This window comes from Hoplias malabaricus, chromosome 9, assembly GCF_029633855.1.
Source record: "Hoplias malabaricus isolate fHopMal1 chromosome 9, fHopMal1.hap1, whole genome shotgun sequence".
Classification (NCBI taxonomy): domain Eukaryota; kingdom Metazoa; phylum Chordata; class Actinopteri; order Characiformes; family Erythrinidae; genus Hoplias; species Hoplias malabaricus.
Window position 1 is genome coordinate 40,750,167 of NC_089808.1, and position 24,710 is coordinate 40,774,876.

The 24,710-nt window shown below is 44.1% G+C and overlaps 1 protein-coding gene across 1 annotated transcript; it reads right to left on the reverse strand.

Moving 5' to 3' along the window:
• Positions 1-1,062: 1,062 nt before the first annotated feature.
• On the reverse strand, positions 1,063-23,428 carry kiss1ra (KISS1 receptor a). The gene is made up of 5 exons (XM_066680704.1): positions 23,188-23,428; positions 13,909-14,033; positions 4,042-4,177; positions 3,327-3,565; positions 1,063-1,576 (listed from the first exon to the last, which is right to left on the reverse strand). Exons 1-5 carry the CDS (start codon positions 23,426-23,428, stop codon positions 1,202-1,204), a joined length of 1,116 nt encoding a protein of 371 aa, XP_066536801.1. The 3' UTR covers positions 1,063-1,201.
• Between the last annotated feature and the right edge of the window lie 1,282 nt (positions 23,429-24,710).

Below are 24,710 nucleotides of genomic sequence, written 5' to 3' on the forward strand. Positions count from 1 at the left end.
CCGGGCTGGGTCCTGCATATCTCAGCTGGCAGGACATCCATTCAACCGCCTGGCAACCACTATTTCTCTGTTTGACTTACATCCCCTTTGAAGCACGACTGATTCTCATCATAGATCCTGCTTTTCGAAGCCACGCTAGAGTTAAGCAGTCACCTGTGGAGCGTCCGGATCAGCTGGACAGGACTTTTCAATCACTCCCTGCCAGTAACTGCTTAACGCAATTACTATTAATGGACTCAGAATGCCACATCCTGCAGTAAGCTAAGGGAAAACATGTAGCATTACACATTATGGAGTTTCTCATTCCACCCCTCCACGTCCCACACACAGGTCTTTGTTTTCCAAATTCCTCAGTGCGTTTCACTGTGTCCCAGCACCTGGGCGAAGAAGCAAGTGGCCATTTTCACCACAGGAAAGCTGTTAGCTCTTTAGCCTCAGGAATGGCTAGCTAGTCATTTCCTCTCTGTGTTGCTGACCTCTTTGATGAAAAACGTGGACTCAGCCTTGGTCTTCTTAAGAGTTCCTTGTGTTCTGATGGAGATTCCATTGCTACTCAGCTCGTTCGCTAGGGGTTAGGCCCTTCTGTAAAGTGTGTGACAACCCCAGTTGCTTTAAACTGAATCGAACTGAATTGAGAAGCAGCAGCTGACCCCTATGAAGGCATAGGTGATGGTACAGAAGAAGGAGTTGGCAAAGGACATGCAGTTGGACGTTTGGAAAAAATGGCAGGAAAGGGGTGAAAGTCAGGAAAAGGCTGCAACCCAGGATATTGTGATGAGCACTGTGGTGCATGTGCATACCCACCAGCATTCTGGGAGCCTTGCTCTGGATATGAATCAAACTATTGATAAGTTTTCTAGATCTTGCTTTTCAAAGCTAATGTGCCATGGCAGCACTTATCTGTCACATGTGAATTGGACAGATGAGCCATAGAGATGGATATGACTTTTCAAAATCATACCTCCTGCTGGGTAATTCTGTAGCAGAATTGCTTTAAGTGGACTGAAATGTCACGTCCTGCATCCTGTTAGTGAAGGGTAAATATGTAGCTTTCACATCTCACTCTACATTTCCCTTGCACCAGTTTCTATTTTCCAAATTCCAGCAGGTTTCAACGCAGCATTTGAGCAATATAGCAAGTGGCTGTTTCCCCCACATGCCTACAGCTGGTAATGCTCTTCCGTCATGATGCGCTAGCTGCTCATTTCCTCTCAGTGTTGCTGTCCTCCGTGGCGACAAACTTGATCTCAGCATTGGCCGTTCGAGAGTTAACGCTGCTGTCCCTCACCATGTGCCTGAAGAGGCAGGGGAAGGTCTTTCTGAAGGACTTGCGGAAGCTGGCCCCCATGAAGCCGTAAACGATGGGGTTGATGGAGGAGTTGGCGTAGGACATGCAGTTGGCCCATGTCTTGATCTTGTATGTGGCGTAGTTGACCTTGAAGTTGGGGTAGAACGACTGGAAGAGGGCGAAAATCTGAATGGGACCCCAGCAGACGGTGAAGAGCAAAACAATGACCACCACCATTTTGGAAATCTTGCTCCTGATGGAAATGGTTCTCTCCGAGAGCAGGTGCACCTGAAACAGAGCGGGAAATAGAGCTTGGAGTGACGGACACACACTTCAATTAAGCAGATCAATGGCTCGGTCAAACAGCCACTCGCTCCATTTCATTTTTTAATTCCTCCACTGCTGAGAGAAGGAAGGAACAGAATGGCATAACTCATCTACACGGCAATGAATTGGACTCTCTGGGGCTCCGTAGGTAATATCCTTTTGTTTGACTTTCCCGGTCTTGTGCTTTAAAAATTAATGGCAAATTTTTTAAGAAGATAAAGAACAAAAAAAAAGCCATAAGAAATCCTATTAATTTTAATTGAATTCCATGTGATGAGTGTGTCGTGCTGCAGGTGTCCAGGGAGAACACATTTCATGACCAAAACTCTGAGCCAGGGTCAAGCTTGGTGTAATTTGGCTTTGGCAGCAGGGGCAAGGCTTTGTACAGCAGCTCTTTAGACACAAAATATAGGGGTGACCATATGACCATGTTGTGATTTTTAAAAATGAGGACACTGGGGACACACTGCAGTCTGTTGTGGTTAGGATATTGTGGCTGGGGGGCCTCGAAAGGCCTTATTATTTAGGACCATGGCAGTGTGTGTGAGAGAGAGAGAGAGAGAGGAAGATTAGAAGGGTATTAAATACCTCTAGAATCATGCAGCTATATTAATGGAAATGTATTAGTGCAGTCAAAATTAACGTGTTAACGCACAGTTGAATTCAACCCATTAATATTCTAACGCAGCAAGGGATTCTAATTAAAAAATGATTAAAAACACACTGAGATATTGTAATAAAGTATTAAAGAAAGGTTTCCTCTCACCTGTTTGTCACGCAGCATTTATCCTCTCCCAGAAATACAAGGAAGTACTAGTATTTTAACTTTGTTGTTGTGATTTCATTTTTTAATCTATGTTCATTACTAATATAAATATAACTCCATTGTTTTTACCTCACATTGATTTGCTTATTTTCATTTATATCCATTATTGAAAGCTTCAGTTTTAAGGGACAATCAATTAATTAATTTTGGTTCATTGCAAATAATTGTGCTCAATAGTTTAATTCAAATTTAAAATTTGTTTACGTTTTTTTTTAAACAATTTAGTGATTTATCAAAAACATTTATCAAGTCTAAGAAATAGCATTAATAGCTTATATTCCTAAATCACTTCCTTTCATTTCAACATGTCTTAAAATATAATAAGCAAAAAAAAAAGAATAAAAACAGCAATGTAAAAATATTAATAAATATATTAATAAAATAAAAAAGGCAGGTAAAATCAAACTGATTTGCCTTTATTTACATTTGTGTTCAGGCGTTGTTAGACTGTGGTCAGTTGGCTGTGTTGGGAAGCGTTTTGACCAGTGGTCGATGTAGATGCAGGTACATGTAGATCAATAGCGATGGTTAGAAGGCGGTGAGAAGCAAATCCTTATGTGAAATGATTGTGAAACCCAGGACATTTCACACTATTTAGAAATCTAGGCATGATACATTTGTCAAATCCCAGAAAAGGGACATGTCTGGGAAACAGAGGACATACGGTCACCACAGTCACCCTACAAACAAGGAAGTGCTAACCATAGCCATGTGTTCATTGTTCATATTTGGTGTGTTAGCTTGTTTGTTAGCTTAAAGACACCAACACTGACTGGTTGCAAAACTAATTTTCGGGTCTGCAGATTTCTCAATGTGACGTGAAATAAGAAAAGGAACACACTCTACTCTTGATCTACTACTGATAAGGACCTGGTGCACACATACCTGGTGGTTGTTGTCCACGGGCTCCACCGTTGGTTGACCAACCCTCTTCAGCATGAAGGAGTAGCAGAAGGAAATGGTGAGGACCGGCAGCAGGTAGACAGCTATGAACTGGTACAGAATAAATGCCCTTTCGTGAGTCTTAGAGGGGAAGCGTTCCATGCAGTACTGCCTCGGCCCGTACCAGTAGCCGTCCTCCAGCCTCTGGTACAGGAAGATTGGAGTGGACAGGATGAAAGAGCCTGGTGCAGGACAGAGAAGACCACCATCATTTCACAATTCACAGCACGACCAAAGATTCTCAGTCAGTTTTCCTTCTTTAGGGCAGTAACAGCTTATAGTGTTCTGTGAAGGAAACAAGATCCTGGAGCGTTCTGAATTGTTTAAATTGTTTACCAAGATCATTCATATTCTGTCACTGCTTCACTCTTAACAGGGCTGTAATAGGTCCTGGAACATACCTTGGACAGAGCACCACACACTCCCCCAGTCAGTCACTCATGTACACATGGAGAACTTAGCACAGTCACACACCTGGATTTTGATCCAGAACTAATTATCCAACATCTGCACCTGATTTTAGCAACCATGTGGATGCCATTAAATCCTCACAGCAATGTTCTAACCTCACAGTGCCTGTTACTGCAGAAAAGCGTGGAGGTATGGTATTCATCAGCAGAGTAAAGCAGATCATTTAGAGAAGAATCGCAGGACGTACCGATCCAGATGCAGACGCTCACGATCATGGCCACTCTGGGGGTGCGGTGGCGTAAAGATTTGAGCGGATACACAGTCACGTAGCAACGGTCACCACTCATGGCGGTCAGCGTGACACACGTGGCCTGGACTGTCACCTGTAAAACACACACACACACACACAGAGATGTTTCCTTTGATCAGGGGTCATTACCACATCTGTACTCCTGACTAACTCCAGAAGTGTCAGTGACAAGAGACACGCACTATATTTTTCTACTCCTTCAGAGACTAAAAGACACGTGACAGATCTGATGAGGACTAACGTGTACGAGACATTTCGCTCGTGCTTTCTGTCTTCCAAACAAGGAAAGAAAAACAACACACACCTGTTTAATTAAACCGGAGGGTTCAACACAACTTGACCCTAATTACAACTGAAACAAATGCAAAGCTGATTCAGAAGAGCTGCTGCTTTCAGTGGAAGGTGAATTCAACGCATTCAAGGGTCCATCAATTCCCTTGGCAGCAGGTGCTCAGATAAAATCATCTCTTCGTCAGCCCTGGATCTCCAGCTTCGTCTCATCTAAAGGTCTATGAGTTGGTGGGAGAGTTTTGAGTTGAATATTGTCACTGTCCCACACTGAATCTATGAGGTACCACAGCTACAGACCGTGTTTCATCTGTGGTTCTACATACTTTTAGCTCCCTTTCATTCTGTTCTTCAAAGACCAGGTTTGATTTGGGTGGTGGATCACTCTCAGTGCTGCTGGAGTTTTTAAACCCCTCAGTGTCTGGACTGAGAATAGTCCACCGACCAAAAACATCCAGCCGACAGCGTCCTGTGTCACTGATGAAGGACTAGAGGACGAGCGACACACACTGTGCAGCGACAGATGAGCTACTGTCTCTGACTCTACATCTACAAGGTGGACCAACGAGGGAGGAGTGTCTCACAGAGTGGACAGAGAGTGGACACAGGGTTTAAAAACTCCAGCAGCACTGCTGTGTCTGATCCACTCTACACCAGCACAACACACACTAACACACCACCACCACGTCAGTGTCACTGCAGCGCTGAGAATGATCCACCACCACATCACACCTGCTCTGTGGGGGTCCTGAGCGCTGAAGAACAGGGGGAGAGGGGGCTGATAAAGTATGCAGAGCAACAGTTAAACAGTGCAAGAAGTTCAGGACCAGGAGGAGAAATGCAAATGCGTCCCACGTCATGAACAATCGGCGTAGCTCTCCTGTGAAGTGGCCCTGCTATTGTAGTGTAAGCAGCCTTTAATGAGCCAGAATCCACACATGGTGCTGCTTTATTATCAATTATAAATTATGGAGATGCGTTTCTCTGTGGTCTGACCGGGCTGTGTGTGTGGGCGCAGCACACTGAATAATACTGACCCGTCCCTAACAGCTCCAGGACCCTTCATGATCAAAGCCCCCCCATCATCAACTGGCCTTTAATTGGCTTCTGCTGAACCTGTTCATTCAGACGCCCACTGAGACGACACAAAGACGTCAGCATGTGGGAAAACTGGCTCACTCACATGAGCAGGAATACAACAACAGTGCTGCCCAGTGCCCGGGCTTTAATTATGTTTCTCTAAACAAGTGTCACTGCCTTTCTGTTGCAAATGAGGGAAAATTACAATGGAAAAGGCCATCACAGCCACTGTGCATGTTCTGAAGGGCTGTTACCTTCAAATATGTAACACCCTCAGAGAAAGCAGGACAGTCAGAATGAGTCTGACTCTTAAAAGTCACAAAGGTATCCTCCTAAAGGCCCTTATTTACATATTCATCACAGCTCCGGCATTGTTTCTAAACCTCTGTACTGTTAAACACATTCAGGGTGCACTCAGAGTCAGGGGTGTGTGGAATGCTGCATCCAGATGAACACTTCTGTGAATAGAACCAGTGTTTGTGAAAGGAACCAGACGAGTTTACTGCAGTATGTTCATGTGAAATGTTCTGTTTTAGATAAAATGTGCACACAGGTGAAAGGAACCAGACGTTTGAAGAGTTTAATGCTGTTCATTCATGTGAATTAACATGAAACGCACAGTCCTAGAAAACTGTTCAGTGGTGGGGAATGGGAAGTGGTTTGTAAAGCCCATGGCATTATAAAGGTCTTCGTTAATGAAGTTACTTTGCTTCTACGGTGACTGAACATTCACTGAAATTAACAAACTGTCATTTAGTCACCGGAGCAGCCAGAGCCGTGTAGAGAGAGCAGCCAGTGATCTGGTCTGTATGCCTACCGTAAACATCACAATACTCTTGATTCAGGATCTCCTGCACCCAAAATATGTTATCAAAATGTTAGACTGAAGAGTGAAAAATGTAGAACATTTCGTGAGTAATAATAAAGCTGGTCTCTCTTCAGAATATTTGTGAGGGTGACTTGCGTTGTAGGGAACAGAGTAGGGGGCCATTGGGAAAATGCCTCATGCTGTGTATGAGGAACACAATAAGTAGGTTAGGGTGAATACTCCAAGAGCCCTAGAGAATGAACTGAAGGCTCTGCAGCTCAAAAAAAAAAAGAGGCTTAACATGGGAGACTATGAGATAAGTCAGGGTGATATTTTTGAAACCGGCCACAAATAGGCAACCCTACGCTGATTGGACTGTGATACTCAGAGGCGGGACAAACTGTCTTGGTTAATACAGAGTCATGGGTTAATGCTGTGGTAGAATGAAAGAAAAACATCCTCCTTTCCCTTGTGGCAATGCAGCGCCCCATCGCCCTAATGAACAAAGCGCCTGGTTTTCAGAAGTGATGGTTGTCCACTGATTAGGGATCCAGAGCAAATTACTCAACATCAGCACCTGATCTTTAAGATCCTCCAAGCAGAGTTCTAGCATTCAGACGAGCTCTCACACACTCAAGAAACCCTATAAAACCATAGGTGTTTAATTAAGGCCACAAGGTCACTGGTTTTTCTGACCATCTGCTGCTGAATCTGATTTGACCGATTTGTTCATTACGTGCTTGCCCTACTTTCCTCTTGAAGTCCTGCTGCGAGGCCCTGACTAAGAACTGAGTCACAACTCCGTTTTCTACACAAAGCATGGTGAATCACTAATCCCCCAAATCCTGCAAAACACTTGATAAAAGAGAACGTCCCACCCTCAGCAAACTCCTCCAGTTCCTGAGTCACACTTTAGCATTCTGTAAGCACAGAGATCAGTGTCAGCATTCACTGTGTACATCCGCCCCATCCTGAAAACCGCAAGATATCCTCAGCGGAAACATCTATTTATTTCCTCAGCTAGTGATAATACCTAGCCTCCTCAAGTCAGAGACACACAGAGACCATGCAGAGCGTCTACCAACCCACACACTGTGAAACAAGACCATCCAGACAGTTTTCTGTGTGCTACCTACGTCTGACACGTGATAAAACGAGCCGTTCTGATTCTGCTCCACTTCTGGCATCAAGTGCAGAGACTTTAGAATTGCCCCGCCCCCTTATCTGAGTCCGTCCAATCACAGCGCTGAAGCAGTGTTTATGTGAGAGCACAAAGACAATGTCAAAAACAGAAAAATAGACACAACAAGAGTGGAGAAATAAGAGCACTGAGTAAAAACGGAGAAAAGGATGACGGAGAAGGAAGAGAACGCCCCCTGCAGGGTGTGTTCCTGCCTTGTGCCCTGTGATTCCAGGTAGGCTCCGAACCATTCGTGAACTGGATAAGGGTTACAGACAATGAATTAATGAGTAATTATTAATAAGGTATAATTATGTGGTATCACCACAGTGACAGTTTTTTGCTCATTTAATTGAAACACTAGATTCCTGGAAGAAAAAAGTAACCATGTTTGAGACAGATGCCTGTGCCCAGTGGCGTAAAACATTTTCCCCTTAAGAATGTGCTTAAATCTCCATTAAATTTAAGTGTGTTACAGAAAACAATTCCTTAAGTGCTACCTAAGGGTTTTCTAAAGGAAATCATCATCAACCCCTAAATGCTCTGTTAAGTATTCCATTAAAACCCTTAAATGTTGTATAAAGCTCCTCAAACGTCAATTCCCTTAGAATTTGTTAAGGCACATAGATTCTCCCCTTAACTCACAAAAGGCAGAAAACACGGCAGAGGTATGGATCTGATTGTGTACCTTGTACAAACAGGTTTAAAAATGAAGTAGATGCTAACAGAGGGCTCACATTAACACAAAAGAGAGTGAGTACTTCGGTGAAACCCTGTTTGAACCACCAAACTCGGGAGCCACAAAGTACGAGAGCACAAGCACGGCGCCACATGCTTGTGAATGTAGCTGAATGTGGGCTAAGAGGTATACTCAAAAAAAAAAGATATTTTTAACAAATTAACAGCAGCTTGTTTTTTGCTCCTATCAGCTGACTTTTATTTAAATTAGTTTGAAATTTGTATTTAAATATTTCCTGTTCTTTTGCTCATGTTTTTGCAGCTGTTTCTCCCGTTTGTTTCCCTGTTTTCTTTTTGTATTGTTTTACCAGCTAATCCTCTACAAGGTACACCATTTTCTCAGTGGCTGTGACAGAAACGTCTAAAATGCTTTATACTGAGGCAGTATTAGCGCTGTTACAGAGCTCCAGGGACCTGGAGGTTGTGGGTTCGTGTCCCACTCCGGGTGACTGTCTGTGAGGAGTGTGGTGTGTTCTCTCTGTGTCTGCGTGGGTTTCCTCCGGGTGACTGTCTGTGAAGAGTGTGGTGTGTTCTCTCTGTGTCTGCGTGGGTTTCCTCCGGGTGACTGTCTGTGAGGAGTGTGGTATGTTCTCCCTGTGTCTGCATGGGTTTCCTCCAAGTGACTGTCTGTGAGGAGTTTGGTGTGTTCTCTCTGTGTCTGCGTGGGTTTCCTCCAGGTGACTGTCTGTGAGGAGTGTGGTGTGTTCGCCCTGTGTCTGCGTGGGTTTCCTCCGGGTGACTGTCTGTGAGGAGTTTGGTGTGTTCTCCCTGTGTTCGCGTGGGTCTCCTCCGGATGCTCCAGTTTCCTCCCACAGTCAAAAACACGCGTTGGTAGGTGGAATGCCAAATCAATAGTGACCATATGGGTGAGTGTTTGAATGAATGTGTCAGTGTGTGTCACCCTGTGAAGGACTGGTGCTCCCTCCAGGGTGTGTTCCCACCTTGTGCCCAGAGATTCCGGGTAGACTCCGGACCCACCATGACCCTGAACTGGATAAGGTTTACAGACAATGAATGAATGAATGAAAGTCTGTCTCTGGGTTATAACAGGCCCTTTCCCATCTGAATGGTGTCTAGGGAATCACCTTGGAGCATTCTGGGAGTTGGCGTTTTTTGTAGTTGTAGCTCAAGACAATTACAGCTGCCCTTTGCTGTCCGTTCAGCAGGTATTAAAGTCTACAGGATTTTGCTGAACTTCCTGGACTGGCTCAGGACTTCCAATAGCTCTACAAATATTTTTCCCATCATCTGAGGGCTGCTGTTATGGTGATTGCAGATGTCGTGCATTGGAAGTTAGAAACCATGTTTTGGAACTCCTCTGTTGGTATTAAACAATTCCTGGATTTGATATGGAGAGTGGAAACGGTCCAAAAATAATTCCTGGATTTAGTTACATGACTCCGGAAACCTTTTCTGTCTTGAGAAATGTCCCTGATCGCTGCCGGACCTTCCCATTGCCTCACTCACTGCTGACTTCCTGCTGAATTGAACTGTGTCATTCCTCTTTGTTAACACCAGCCCTCGCTATGGCATTCTGCTTGGTGCTAACCTACTATTCTGACTTGGTTTTCACCCTCGTTTCTGTATTCATGGTTAGATATAACTATTTTTACATGTTGGTAAGAGTAGTTTGTGATTAGCTGGCTAATGTGGCATATGAGTTAGCTGTGATTACAGCTGGGTAGATCACGATGTACTCCATACAGCCGTTAGCAGCCACTCCAGTTGTCTTATGCTTTGTGGAGTGTGTTAAGGTTAATTACTATTCTGCAGCACATTCAGGCGTCCTACAATGTCACTTCAGGAATAGCTTACCAGTCGCGCTATGTTCTTCACAGCACAAGCTGTATGTTATTCCGCAACTCTGATTAATGCCAACTGCTCTGACTGCTACTCTCTCAACTTTAAAAGGTACAGCTTTAAATCTGAAGACTAACACTAGACATTAAAATGGCTGGGACAAGTAAAGCTTAAAAAAGAAGTTCTAATCTGAATTTTAGCTTGTTATAATTCTGAACAATTTTGTGGTACATGTGGAAAAGGAACGGGAGCAGAGACTGCTGTTTTGGCCACAAAGCAGCCATTGTCACTGGATAAAGAAACTGGATCTGGACCCCTGTGCTTCTTTCTCTTTAAGATTCTCAAAACTAAACCTGATTTTACAGTTATTTATTAGATTTTTCTCATTATAAAGCACTGTGTTTATTTCCACTGTGTGCACTTGTCCCAATTGTCTCCCGAATGAACGTGACAAGGAGTCGTTTACAAAAGACTCCAGGCGAGTGACTCTGAGAGTGTTAAGAGTGGTTAAACTATGTTTAGAACACCGTCAACTTAGCTCCATCTAGAGCTGAGGTCTGTCTTGGTTAATATCATGTGAAGTTGAGGTGACACAGTTCAGTCGAATCCAGCCACAAGAGTCGAGAGTCAGAGTTGACTCCAGAAAAGACTCTAGAGTTACACGTTGCTAAAAGTAAATCATGAAACACAAACAAAGTAACACCATGTGCTGTCATGATGAAAACAAAAAAGAAATAGGTCAAGTTCATGGTGTTAAAACATGTGTGAACCTTATGGGGAGGTGGTCATGTCCATCATTAACTCCAGCTCTGGTGTTGCTGCCATTCGACTGAACTTGGAAAACACTGATGAAACACTGATATTCTACTGATGTACATCATATATGGTATAGTATAGTGTTCGCTTCAAGCTGCTGTTGTTCTCAAACACAGCAGGTGTTTTCATGGCATTTCAGTTATAAAAACTGTTCCCATTTGTCCAGTAACATCATGTGAGAGTCCAGTTTCCAGACCAAAGGGCACATTCTTGACATTGTTTGTACTACTCCTGGTGATGCTCCCACTAAATTGTCTGTCACCTATTTCTGTATCTCTCACCTAAGGCAGTCGGGTTTCATTTGTCTCTTTGTCTCGCCATGTTCAGACACATTGTCCTCCTTGTAACGTGACCTTATACGAATCTCAGAGACGCCAATCATCCTGCTCTTATCAATGCACTTGATCAGTTTCCCATCGCACAGTCCTGAACATATCCTGATGCCCTGGCCAATCACTATGGCAACACTGTCTCAGCTCCCCTAAATCAACACTCTTCTCTTAGATCATGAGCTATGACTTTTATAATCCCTCTCCATGGCTTACCCCTCAGCCAATGAACATGACAGCTACAGGGCGTGAGCTAGAGCATCTTGCCTATAGAGATGATATCCACAGATATAAGGATGCTCTTCTGCCTTCTGAATTATGCCGGGTAATTCAAGAGTCTTTATTCTTCACTGTCAATTAACTGTTGAGGTCCAGCTATAGCTATCGATTGGCCCAACAACCTGAGTTCTATCATTTTGAAATGTCTATATTAAGAGTCTGGAAACATCTATTCAGAACTCAAACAGTCTGCTAGTTCTGCAGAGAACCTAGAGTCCTGACCCACCCCAATTTGATTCCAGTTGATGAAAGTTCTGTAACTAGGCTTATCTCAAATTGTAGGTCTAAGACCTGCCTCCTGGATCCTGTTCTTCCTGGTTTATGTCACGCCCTCGTCTTGTCATGTCTATTTTCTTGGCCATGTGCTCTCTCAGCGCATGGCTCTGTTTTGTTGTTGTTCTAGTCCCGCCTTTGTTCCGCCTCCTTGTTTGTCTCATTTGTTACCCTGCCCCCTCGTTATCTGTCTCAGGTGCGTCTCGTCTGTGTTTTGTATTTAAGTCCCCTTCCTTCACTTCCTTTTGTCGGTCATTTGTTCTCGTACTTGTTTCATGCCCCAAGTCATTAGTGTTCCTTCCAGTTTTGCTGTGTCGTGTTACTCAGTCTGGTCTGTCTGTCTTTTCCTAGGTCATGTTATTAAGTCTGTCTGTTGTGTTTGCTATAGCCCTCTGTGTTTAGTTTTGGATTTAGCACTGTGTTTAGTTTTAGCTTTAGCTTCTGTGTTTGTCTAGATTTCTAGGTCTCTGTTAAGTATTTCTGTCTAGTTCTTTGTCTTAGCTTAGCATCTTTAGCTCTTTCTGTTTAGGTTTCTGTTTGGCTCTGTGTCCAGGTTTGTCTATTTAGTTCTATGTCTAGGTTGAGTCTGTTTCTCTGTCTGTTTAGCTCCTACTAGGTTTCTCTGTCCTGTTCCCTCTCTATCTGTCATAGTCTCTCTGTCTTATATCATGTCAAGTTATCTAAGTCCGTCTCTGGTTTATTATTATCTTGTGTTTCAATAAAGTCATTGTGTTCTAGCAAGTGCGTCCGCCTCCGTCAGTCCGCCCCGTGATTCCTTTCCCCCTCTACTCTTAACTCTCTCTTTAATGTTACTAATGTCTCTCTTAGTTCTGGGGTGTTTTTTTCCAGCATAAAACTGGCTGCAATTACCCCAGTTATAAAGAAGCCAAGATCTGACTCCGAATGTTTTACTCCAAGATCTGATCATTGTAAGGGTCTTCCTATAAACCTTCTGATAACCAGGTGAAGTATCTTGGTGTTTAGACACAACACAAACATATTATAGCCACATCAAAAATGTAAGCAACTGTTCTCCAACTAGACTAGAACTGCACTGAGGCCAAGCACCACATACGCACTGTCCTGCACACTAGCGTGCTACTGGGCAGCTGCTTTCCATCTTGGACATTTGTCTGTGTAAGTATTTAAACATGATCCAAGCCTCAGATAAAAGTTGGTTTATGTGACATAAAGGCGGTATTCATAATTGTAATCAAAAAACTATTTTATTTGAAGACCAGGAGATGTTTCCTCACCATTAGTTGCCCTCCAGTCAGTTTGTGGTGGATACCGGATTAATGTGTTTTCAAAGCCTCAGTGCCAGTAAAGGAGTAACAAAACAAAGGGGCTGGGTCAGACATGCTAGGCTTCTTCTCTCTCTGCTCACGGTAGAAAATTGGTCATGAACAGAGATGAAGACATTGCTTAATTCCTTCTCCATAGGTGTGTAATACATGTTTATTTACGTGTGCTGTTTTAGATGATTTAGGTAGGAACCCCCTCTAAATTCAAGAGTAAACACAGACTGAAAGTGCCACAAAACTAAACTCGAGTTAGGAATGAGTTTCTGTGATAATTCAAACAGTGAACAGTACAGTCACGTAAGGTGTGTTGCACATTTTTCTCCTCACATATTCCTTTCCACCTTAAAAAACACAGAGATTCCGAACCTAAACAAACCAGAGAGAACAGCATTTACCCACAATGTTAGACAATGCCTTTAACATATGCATTAAAAATTGGGAATATTTTTAAAAACACTAACACGGTCTACACTCAGCAGAAATAGACTTAGAGGAAAAAGTGAAGAAATGAAAGAAAAAAATAGCTTTTTTAATTAAATGAACTCTGCAAAGTACTCTCAGAAAAGTAAAGAAATGGAATTTCTAATGATAGGAGACATTTAATGGAATACTCTGCCATTTTTCAGCCTAATCTCAATTGTGTGTGTGTGTGTGTAGCGTATGGTTCATTAGCACAGACAGCATGTTCAAACGTTTCCTCTGTTTTGAGAAAGGAGAAAAAACTATTAACATGAAACACAGCTGTAATAGGATTCAGTGGGCAGTTGGTTCAGAAATAGTGCTGAAAAGCATTGGAGAATTTATTCAAACTTCCTTTATCCAACTTCAGCCAATTCAGGGCTTTGTTATAGAGGTCTAGCTGTTTTTATTAGCCTTAAGAAACCTGGACAGAGCTGGAGGGACACTTACCTGCTGGAGAAAAGCAACAAATTTGCACATGAAGTCTCCGAAGATCCAGCCAGGGAGTGGGTAGAGAGTGGCAGTGAAAGGCACACAGCACACCAGGAAGATGATGTCTGTGGCAGCCAGGTTTGCTGCAGGAAGAAAGCAATGCTTAATGCGGGTTGCCAGGTTCAAAGCAACTCATTTCATCTCAGTTCACTTTCATTCACAAAGAGCATTTAACAAGTGCCAGTGCCACACATCAGCTTTATAGGCATCTGTGTCCAGGGTCAGTGCGGGCAACATAGTCCTTCAGAGCATGAGGAAGAACCACTGAGAGGAACCGAGACTCAGAAGAGGAACCCATCCTTTTTATGTAGACACCAGAGGACAACAACTAAGCAATACCAGCTGAATGAATGAGGAGCCAATGGATGATTGGATGGACAGGAGGATCAGACACAGCAGTGCTGCTGGAGTTTTTAAACCCTGTGTCCACTCACTGTCCACTCTGTGAGACACTCCTCCCTCGTTGGTCCACCTTGTAGATGTCAGGGTCCGGTTTATTTCCTACAGTGATGTACCCACACTTAAGAACCATTCCTTTTTTTAGCTTTATTTTCAAGGGTCGCTAATTTGCAGCTATTTAACTCACACTTCTGCTCCAAGAGCAATTAAGATAAGAGGGTTCATTTGTATTCATTTTATACCACATTATTATGAATATTAGGTTGTATTTCTACCTCTCAGTGGTGGTGTAGTTCAGTGAAACTCCACATGTCCAAAAGTTTATAGACACACCTTGAAATTTGTGAATTAGGAGCATTAGGTGAGATATTGATTTTTTTTTTTTTTTTGCTCCTGGAGCTCCACGTAATATATTTCATTTTACCAAACTTTCCTGAAATGAATAGGGAGGGGGGATGGAGGTGGGCTGGTTTCCTACCCTCCTCAACAAAGATACATAGTATGGTTTCTGCAGTGCTGAGGCTGGAGAACAAATGACAAAGGCTTTATTCTTCCTCTTACAGGTCAGTGGAGCATCACAATCTCGTGCTTCCATACTGAACAGTACGCAAAAGCAGTACACTCAGTGTGGAGTTAGAATCCATGGTGGAAAAAGGCCTGGTAAGTTTTGCAAAAAGATACAAAATTAAAATAACAGAGTTGACAAACAGGCCTTTTTTTAAGTGACTAGTAGGACTTTTGTTTGTTGGTGGTGTGACATCATACGTGAAAGGACGTTGGTAAGATGGCGGATGTAGTGCGTCTGATGTTGCGTGGATACTGCACACTCGCGTACTGAAAGAGCGTACTGCTTTAACGGTCGGGCAGTGCACACTGGATCCAATTCATACCGTTGAATACACGATTTCAGACGCAGCCAATGAATTTAAAGCTGTAATTTTAAGGTACAGGTATTAAGTAGTGTTCCTTTAAGATGCTAAAATGTGGACAATAAATGTTGCATATACTACTTAATCTCCATAGAAAAGCATCAGTGAAATTACATTCTCTACAGTGAGTTGGACAGGGATTAGATCTGGAATGTGACGTCTTTCTTGTGGCTGAATGCCACCCAAACCTCAGAGAAACGTTCCAACATCTAGTGAAAAGCTTTCCCATGAAATTAGAGACGTTATTGATGCATTGGAAGGGAATAACTCCCTGTTACCAACCTTGGGCGTGAATAGATCAAGTCTGAATGCAGAGATGATGCTTGGTAATGAAGTTCTTTTGTGTCCACACAATAGATTTCAATGAACAAAACAAAGTGCCGATTCCTAGCTGTAATCATTTGGGTGTTTATGTCCAAACAATGAAACTGGAGCCTTTAAAACCTCACTCCTCTCTTTTTCAGCAGCAAACATACATGTAGCAGGGTTCAGCAGCAAACAAACATGTAGCAGGGTTCTGCTACAGCCTTTATTTATGCTAACACACACTCTAGAGTCTGCTCCAGATGTTGTGAATTTACACCTGGACTCTGAATAAAATCAATCATCAGATTAAAGTGCCAATAAAGCAGATCAATGTGAAGCGGAGAAATCGATCTTCTTGATCACAGACTAAGACACATTTGTAGGTGCCTTTGTCCAATCTGCAAAACCACTGAGGGTTTAAAGGGAAGATTTAGGCATTTACTTTGAGTAGACTGAACTACTGTAACACACTGTTTAAAAAAAGAGAGAGAGAGAGATTACAGCTGATTCTGGAGTCTGTTGCTAGATTTTAAACCAAAACGAGGAGCACATCACTCCAGCTCTATCAGCAGTTCACTGGTTCCCTGGGTCTTTTAGAATTTATTTTAAAGTCTTTCTAATCATATAAAAAGCTTTAGACAGTTTAGCACAGATTTGGTAACACACCCTGGAGGGGGCGCCAGTCCTTCACAGGGTGACACACAATCACACATTCACTCACACACTTACACCTACGGACAATATTGAGTCGCCAATCCACCTACCAATGCGTGTTTTTGAACTGTGTGAGGAAACCGGAGCACCCGGAGGAAACCCACGCAGACACAGGGACAACACAACACACTCCTCACAGACAGTCACCCGGAGGAAACCCACGCAGACAAAGGGAGAACACACCACACTCCTCACAGACAGTCACCTGGAGGAAACCCACACAGACACAGGGAGAACACACCCCACTCCTCACAGACAGTCACCTGGAGGAAACCCACGCAGACACAGGGAGAACACACCACACTCCTCACAGACAGTCACCCGGAGGAAACCCACGCAGACACAGGCAGAACACACCACACTCCTCACAGACAGTCACCCGGAGGAAACCCACGCAGACACAGGCAGAACACACCACACTCCTCACAGACAGTCACCCGGAGGAAACCCACGCAGACACAGGAAGAACACACCACACTCCTCACAGACAGTCACCCGGAAGAAACCCACGCAGACACAGGGAGAACACACCACACTCCTCACAGACAGTCACCCGGAGGAAACCCATGCAGACACAGAGAGAACACACCACACTCCTCACAGACAGTCACCTGGAGGAAACCCACACAGACACAGGGAAAACACACCACACTCCTCACAGACAGTCACCTGGAGGAAACCCACACAAACACAGGGAGAACACACCACACTCCTCACAGACAGTCACCTGGAGGAAACCCACACAGACACAGGGAGAACACACCCCACTCCTCACAGACAGTCACCTGGAGGAAACCCACGCAGACACAGGGAGAACACACCACACTCCTCACAGACAGTCACCCGGAGGAAACCCACGCAGACACAGGCAGAACACACCACACTCCTCACAGACAGTCACCCGGCGGAAACCCACGCAGACACAGGGAGAACACACCACACTCGTCACAGACAATCACCCAGAGGAAACCCACGCAGACACAGGGAGAACACACCACACTCCTCACAGACAGTCACCCGGAGGAAACCCACGCAGACACAGGGAGAACACACCACACTCGTCACAGACAATCACCCAGAGGAAACCCATGCAGACACAGGGAGAACACACCACACTCCTCACAGACAGTCACCCGGAGGAAACCCATGCAGACACAGAGAGAACACACCACACTCCTCACAGACAGTCACCTGGAGGAAACCCACACAGACACAGGGAAAACACACCACACTCCTCACAGACAGTCACCTGGAGGAAACCCACACAAACACAGGGAGAACACACCACACTCCTCACAGACAGTCACCTGGAGGAAACCCACACAGACACAGGGAGAACACACCCCACTCCTCACAGACAGTCACCTGGAGGAAACCCACGCAGACACAGGGAGAACACACCACACTCCTCACAGACAGTCACCCGGAGGAAACCCACGCAGACACAGGCAGAACACACCACACTCCTCACAGACAGTCACCCGGCGGAAACCCACGCAGACACAGGGAGAACACACCACACTCGTCACAGACAATCACCCAGAGGAAACCCACGCAGACACAGGGAGAACACACCACACTCCTCACAGACAGTCACCCGGAGGAAACCCACGCAGACACAGGGAGAACACACCACACTCGTCACAGACAATCACCCAGAGGAAACCCATGCAGACACAGGGAGAACACACCACACTCCTCACAGACTGTCACACGGAGCGGGACTTGAACCCACAACCTCCAGGTCCCTGTGTGAGAGCAGCATTACCTGCTGCGGCTCCATGCCGTTCTTTTACCCCTTTACTATTGCTAATATAATTTTATTCATGGTTTTATATATATATCTCAGTGGCGGATGCTGGTCTTTCAAGGAGGGGAAGCTCAATTTTGGCCTACATTATAAAATGTGTCTGTTTATTTATACGTAAATTCTACCCTCCGTTCCTTTTTAAGAAAATGATCTGTGACCCTGTCGTACCAACAAGGCGTCTTTTCCAGGGACTTGACTAGTGTCCTCTCAATGGCCAGCAGAGCTAGGCGGCTTAAATGGCCTTGGCCCATGTTTAGTGTGTCCGCCTGTGCCTCCACAGATCTCTACAGCAAAGGCTCGCTGATTCGCTCATTTCGCTGTCAATCAAAAAGGGATTCAGCCTCAGACAGATCATCCAATCATCATGCAGAAGCTGAGTGTCCGGGCCAGCCGAGGCCAGCCCACTGCCCCATAGACCCCCAGAGACGCTGAGCGTCCGATGAACGGGACAAAGCCCAGCATTTATCCAATGACTCGTCTCGTTTAGCTGCTTCGCTATTGAACTCTGTGGAGCGTCCTCACTGTTTAAAGCACTGTGAAGCTGCGCGAATGATTGAGAGGAAAGCTACGTCTTTACCAGTGATAAGAAGCTGATTCTGAACAAAAGTTGAGCGCGTTGTAGTGCATATTTATTCAATGACACGTACACACAACAGTATATATTTGATCACTTATTTTTTTACATTTTAGGGGAAGCTGAGCTTCCTTTGCAGTCTTAGAGCAATCGCCTCTGATATATATATATGCTTCACAGAGCTAGGAACCACAGTCGGAGCTTGTGAAAACTGTGCTGTTGTCCAGTAATTCATGGACAGCCCTGTAACTCTCAGGTCTTTTCCCTACACTCTGGCTTTAATGATGAGAGCCCTTCCACAGAGGCTGAGATACAGCCACCGTAGTATTGATATTTGGTCTGAAATACAGGCTCATTAGGCTTAAAGACAGACACTCTCTAATGGTCGGACGTAGAGGTGGGTTGCTGGACACCTGCTCTTTAAACATTTCTTCTGAAATCAAGAGTTTTAATAAAGTCTATAGTATTCCTATTTCTTTTGTAACACTCACATTTCTGGTTGGTGGAACATCACTGTGAGCGTTTCATGGCAGTACAAGAGCATCAGTGAATTCTGGTGCTTGGTGTTGGTGTGGCCAATAGGGAGCGCTGTCATTGTGGTCTGAGACAAGGACACTGTACTGAATAAACACCACCATCCTTCAGGTGATACTCTGAGGTCAAGGCTGAAGATGGTGACACTTTTCCATCAAACATTTCTGTTCCTGATTCTTAGAACCTTGGTGCTCTCCAGCAACAAATCCACCAGTTTTTGTTGGAACCAAGGATATGTCATCAGTCGGGGAGGCGCTGCAGGACTGAGCCACAGAATCAGGACAGAGTCATGGTTTATCCACTGTTTACAGCACTGTATCAGATCAGACTGAGATATGATGCACCTGTGGAAATGTTGCAGAGTTCGGAGTCGTCTGCTCAGCTCATGAACAGCGGAGAGGAGCTATTTGTCTCTTTCTGGAGCTTCTTTATCTCAAAACGCCCACTGACGACATCACTTCACACCAAATAACCATTTTTTCCTTGGTTCCATCTGAGAACAAAATCTTTTTGTTTGTGAAACCAATTTATATTGTACCGTAAGGTTCCCCATTAGGTTTGCTGCAGGAACTAATCCCCTATAATACACTTCATTTCAGGGAATTTATTAAATGAGCAAGGGTTCACCATCTTTGGCCACACCTCAATAAACACATTAAAGGGCAGTGATTATGAAAAACGTACTTGTTACCCACCCAGTCAGTTTTCTCTGTGATTCCTAAGTCAAAAAATGGGTTAAAATTATGAGCCGATCTGATAATGTGCTGAGGCCAAGTGCAGAGACTTTAAAATTGTCCCGCCCCCTCGTCTGAGTCTGTCCAATCGCAGTGCTGGACCCGTGCTATTTCAGACCACAAAGACAAGGTTAATCGAAGCAAAACAGACACAACAAGCGCAGAGAAATAGGAGCACTGAGTATAAACAGAGAAAACGGGAACCGAAAAGAAAGAGAACAGAGTGAAAACGGCTACAAAACCAGAGCTTCTGCTCCTCGCTCCTCACTGCTGTGCACTCGGGGTCGGGGTGAACAGAGAGCGGCTCATTATAATTTAAAGGAACAGGGCGTTCTGAACAGGGGCTGTTTACACAGGGGGAGAACACTGCTGTGGGGTTTGATCCGTATGGTGTTTTAACCAAAGCCTGTCACAGACGTTTCGTTACGACCCAGGACTGTGTTACACTGTGGAAAAGGGGAGGAATGTGTCTCTTTTACCAAGTACAAATGCATTAACACTTTAAAGTGGAGGAGTAGAAATAATGCAGTGTAACACTGTGGAGTTCTGATTTATCAGCCCAAGGAAGGACATAATTCATTTCCATGTATTCCAGCTTCACCAGGAAAGACCAGAGATTTTATTCTGATTAGGTTTTAATTAGTTTTAGACAGAGAGGAGGATTATATTGTGTTCAGATCCAGGTGAAATACTGCTCACAGAAACATCCAGTTAATCAGAGCAAATCCAGTGTTAGGTAGTAAGGATAAAAAAGCCCAATCATTAAGACCTTGTTTCTACACGCGTTGCCCATTCCCTCAGCTCCACGTACCCTGCAGCAGCACTCTGTAGTTCTACAATCACAGACTGCAGTTCATGTGTTACTCTGCATACTTTGCCAGTGTTTTGCCTAAGGAGCAGGTATGATTTAGCTGGATCTTTAGTGGGTCATTCTCAGTGCAGCACTGATGTGGTGTTGGTGGTGGCGTTTTAATGTGTGGATCAGACACAGCAGTGCTGCTGGAGATTTTAAACCCCTCAGTGTCTGGACTGAGAACAGTCCCCCGACCAAAAACATCCAGCCGACAGCGTCCTGTGTCACTGATGAAGGACTAGAGGACGAGCGACACACACTGTGCAGCGACAGATGAGCTACTGTCTCTGACTCTACATCTACAAGGTGGACCAACGAGGGAGGAGTGTCTCACAGAGTGGACAGAGAGTGGACACAGGGTTTAAAAACTCCAGCAGCACTGCTGTGTCTGATCCACTCTACACCAGCACAACACACACTAACACACCACTGCAGCACTGAGAGTCATATCATATCTGCTCTGTGGGGGTCCTAAGCTTTGAAGAACAGGGTGAAAGTGGGTTGATGAAGTATGCAGAGCCACGACTGGACTATAGTCTGATTACTGTAGAACTGAGAAGCGCTATTGTACGATCAGAGGACCTAAATACATACCGTGTGCCATGTCTCCTCGCTGAACATCTTCAACAGGGAACACACTTCAAAACAGAATTCATCTACAATTTTACCGTAATTATCTCATGACTGTAACACAATAAAAACTGTCAGCTGCTGCTATTGGAGACCTTGGGGTTTAAGTAGATGACTGCATAGAGATAGAAATGTCAGCAGCTTGGTTTTCTATGAGCACTTAATGTAATAAACCTGAATGTACTAGTTACACTAGCGTCATCATCCTACTGTAGAAATATATCAATAAAATAAAACACAAACATCAAATCAGTAAACTTTTACATGCATTAATTCATTCCAGAACATTTATGGAAATGTGTACATATTTTACTAAAACGATATTCCGAACACGTCTACGTTATGATTGGTCATCATTCACTGAGCGAGCTCCTGTCCACTGGGTGGTGCTGTGTCAGTAAATGTTTCTGAGGAACAGTGCTGTAATGTGTTAGTGACAGCGCTACACAAACACAACACAGTGGCTTTGAAAATCGTTTGGAGCCTACTGTTAGGTTCAGGGTTAAGTTTGTGTTAGGATTAGGATTTAATTTAAGTTTAAAGTACGTGTTAATGGATGTAGTTATGGTTATGTTTGAGGTTACATTTAAGGTTACGGTTAGCTTTATATTAGGTTTAGGTTTAGAGTTAGACTCTGACTTGGATTAGTGTTATCTTTAGGGATATGGCTAGGATTAGGGATAAGTTTAGGGATTAGTTGTTAGGGATAAGCACAAAATGCTCCAGTTTCCAATCTTTGGGAATTTAGAAATAGGTTTATGTTTTAATGCATGTTTGTGGGAGGTTTTCAGGCTGATGTATGCAGGGTTGCCAGAAATCCATGGGAACATCCACACATTTATTTATTACAGGAATCCTGGGATTTTACTTCTTTATGTAAAATATTTACAGATTCACCTTGAGACCACGACGCTTTCATTTTGTTTCACGTTAAAGTCTGTAGAAGGATGCGTGCAAAAATGGCAAGCATGCACAACACTCACTCAATCTCCCTCTCCCCCACTATCTCTCTATCTCTCTCTCTCTCTCTCTCCCTCTCTCTCTCTCTCTCTCTCTCTCTCTCTCTCTCTCTCTCTCTCTTCCTCTCTCTCTCTCTCTCTTCCTCTCTCTCTCTCTCTCTCTCTCTTCCTCTCTCTCTCTCTCTCTCTCTCTCTTCCTCTCTCTCTCTCTCTCTCTCTCTCTCTCTCTCTCTCTCTTCCTCTCTCTCTCTCTCTCTTCCTCTCTCTCTCTCTCTCTCTCTCTCTCTCTTCCTCTCTCTCTCTCTCTCTTCCTCTCTCTCTCTCTCTCTCTCTCTCTCTCTCTCTCTCTCTCTCTCTCTCTCTCTCTCAGATGTGCCCAGATGTAGCAGTGAAAGGACCCAGAGGAGTTGAATGAATGTGAGACATACCGTCGCTGTCCAAATAAAAACCAGGTATCTCCATTTTTCTCTGAGTTTTCCTACATCTTTGGAAATCATCCCTTGCTCTTTATCTTGTGTGAGATATTTACACTACACAGACCACCATCAACCGTCCATGAATGACTGGGAATAAAGTCTTGCATCAAAAGTTAGAACCCTGGTTTGCTTTCTCCTTAGTGTTCTGGATATAGATGGGTTTTAGAGAGCACTGGGTCTCTAAACTTCTGCTACTACTCCTACGTAAAGTGAAATAGTACAGAAGATAGAAAAATCCTGCAGTCTAAACACTTAATAATAATAATAATAATAATAATAATAATAATAACAATGGCAGCTGGTGTCTGCCAGAACTCACCAATGTAGAAGTTGGTAGCGGTCCTCATCTGCCTGTGTTTGGAGATCACATAAATGACCAGAGAGTTTCCCGTCAGTCCCACCAGCATGATGAGGGAGAAGAAGAGCGGGACCAGCCAGGCGTCCATCAGGAACGGATGCTGTCCCTCGTCCTCGGCATCCTCTGCGTCCTCCAGAGACAAGTTCCCCATGGAGACGTTCATCAGAGGCTCTGAGGAGTTCCACATCTCGGTGGGAAACATGAGAACCCTAAAGTTCCCCTCGTCTGAAGTTTTTTGACCCGACTGGGTTCTGTCCTCGTGAATAAAGACAAAACAAAACCTCAGAAAAAACTGCAAAAGAAAACAAGCAGGTTTCAGTTTGTTTCGTCAGTTCTTTGGAGGTTAAATGAGTTTTATCTGCTCACACCACTCCTCTCTCCTTTAAAAAGGGAGCCTTCAGCGCAGCGTCCACCCCAAGACAAGTTCCGATTGGCTTTATACTGAGCCCCAGCACACGTGGGCTTCAGTAAGACTGTGAACTGATGTGGGGTCTCCTAGCAACAGTTTCAGGCTCTGTCTTTCATATCCAGCTCTGAGAGAGAGAAGGGGTGGGGGGCAGTGAGGGGTGGGGGGCAGTGGGGGGGGGGGGTTGTATAGAAAGAGAGGAGGTAAGAGAGACAGAGAGAGAAGGGGTTAGTGAAAGATGGTGTGAGAGAGAGAGAGAGAGAGAGAGAGAGAGACAGAGAGAGGGAGAGAGAGAATTAGTTTTTTGATTCATGAGTAATATAGATGGGAAAAATAACAGAAAAGCACCGGAGGCGCTTTGTGTTCACAGAAAATCCAGCCTCTATTCTCTTTCCACCTTCTCATATTAGACACAAAAACCAAGAATTGTACACCTTTAATTCCTCTTTAATTCCTCTATTTCTTCTTATAAAACACACATTATGTGGATTTTACACTTTACACAGTTATTCCAGTAGGTAATACACAGTTATTCCACTCTTCCTTGTATAAATCAAACAAAACACAGATGTTAAGGCTTTGTGACAGAGTGTGTGAGTGTGTGTGTGTGTGAAGTCTTCTCATTTATAGCCATTTACAAACCTACGCAACGAAATTTTAGCATAGTTTCTACGTTAAGCTTTTTTAATTGATCCTGGAAGAACAATAGGAAGAAGAAGCAAATTTAGTGCGTTGGGTGTAGTAGTAGTAGAAGTAGTAGTCTTAGTTTAATAGTCTGTGTAGTGCACTATGTAGGGAGTAGGGTGCTAATTGGGACAGAACCTTGACTCCTCCCTCTATGAACAGACGAATCCCGGCTCATTTTCTGTTCATCTGCTCAACACGCTTGGAGGAGAACACTTTAATTCTACTATTCCACCTTGTCCTAAAGGTTCTCTAGTGCTCACATGCTCTCTCTCTCTCTCTCTCTCTCTCTCTCTCTCTCTCTCTCTCTCTCTCTCTGTGGTGACTATAGCCAGTGCATTATTTCTATGGAGAATAAACAGGGGGTGCAAAGTGGATGGAAATGAAATTTTGG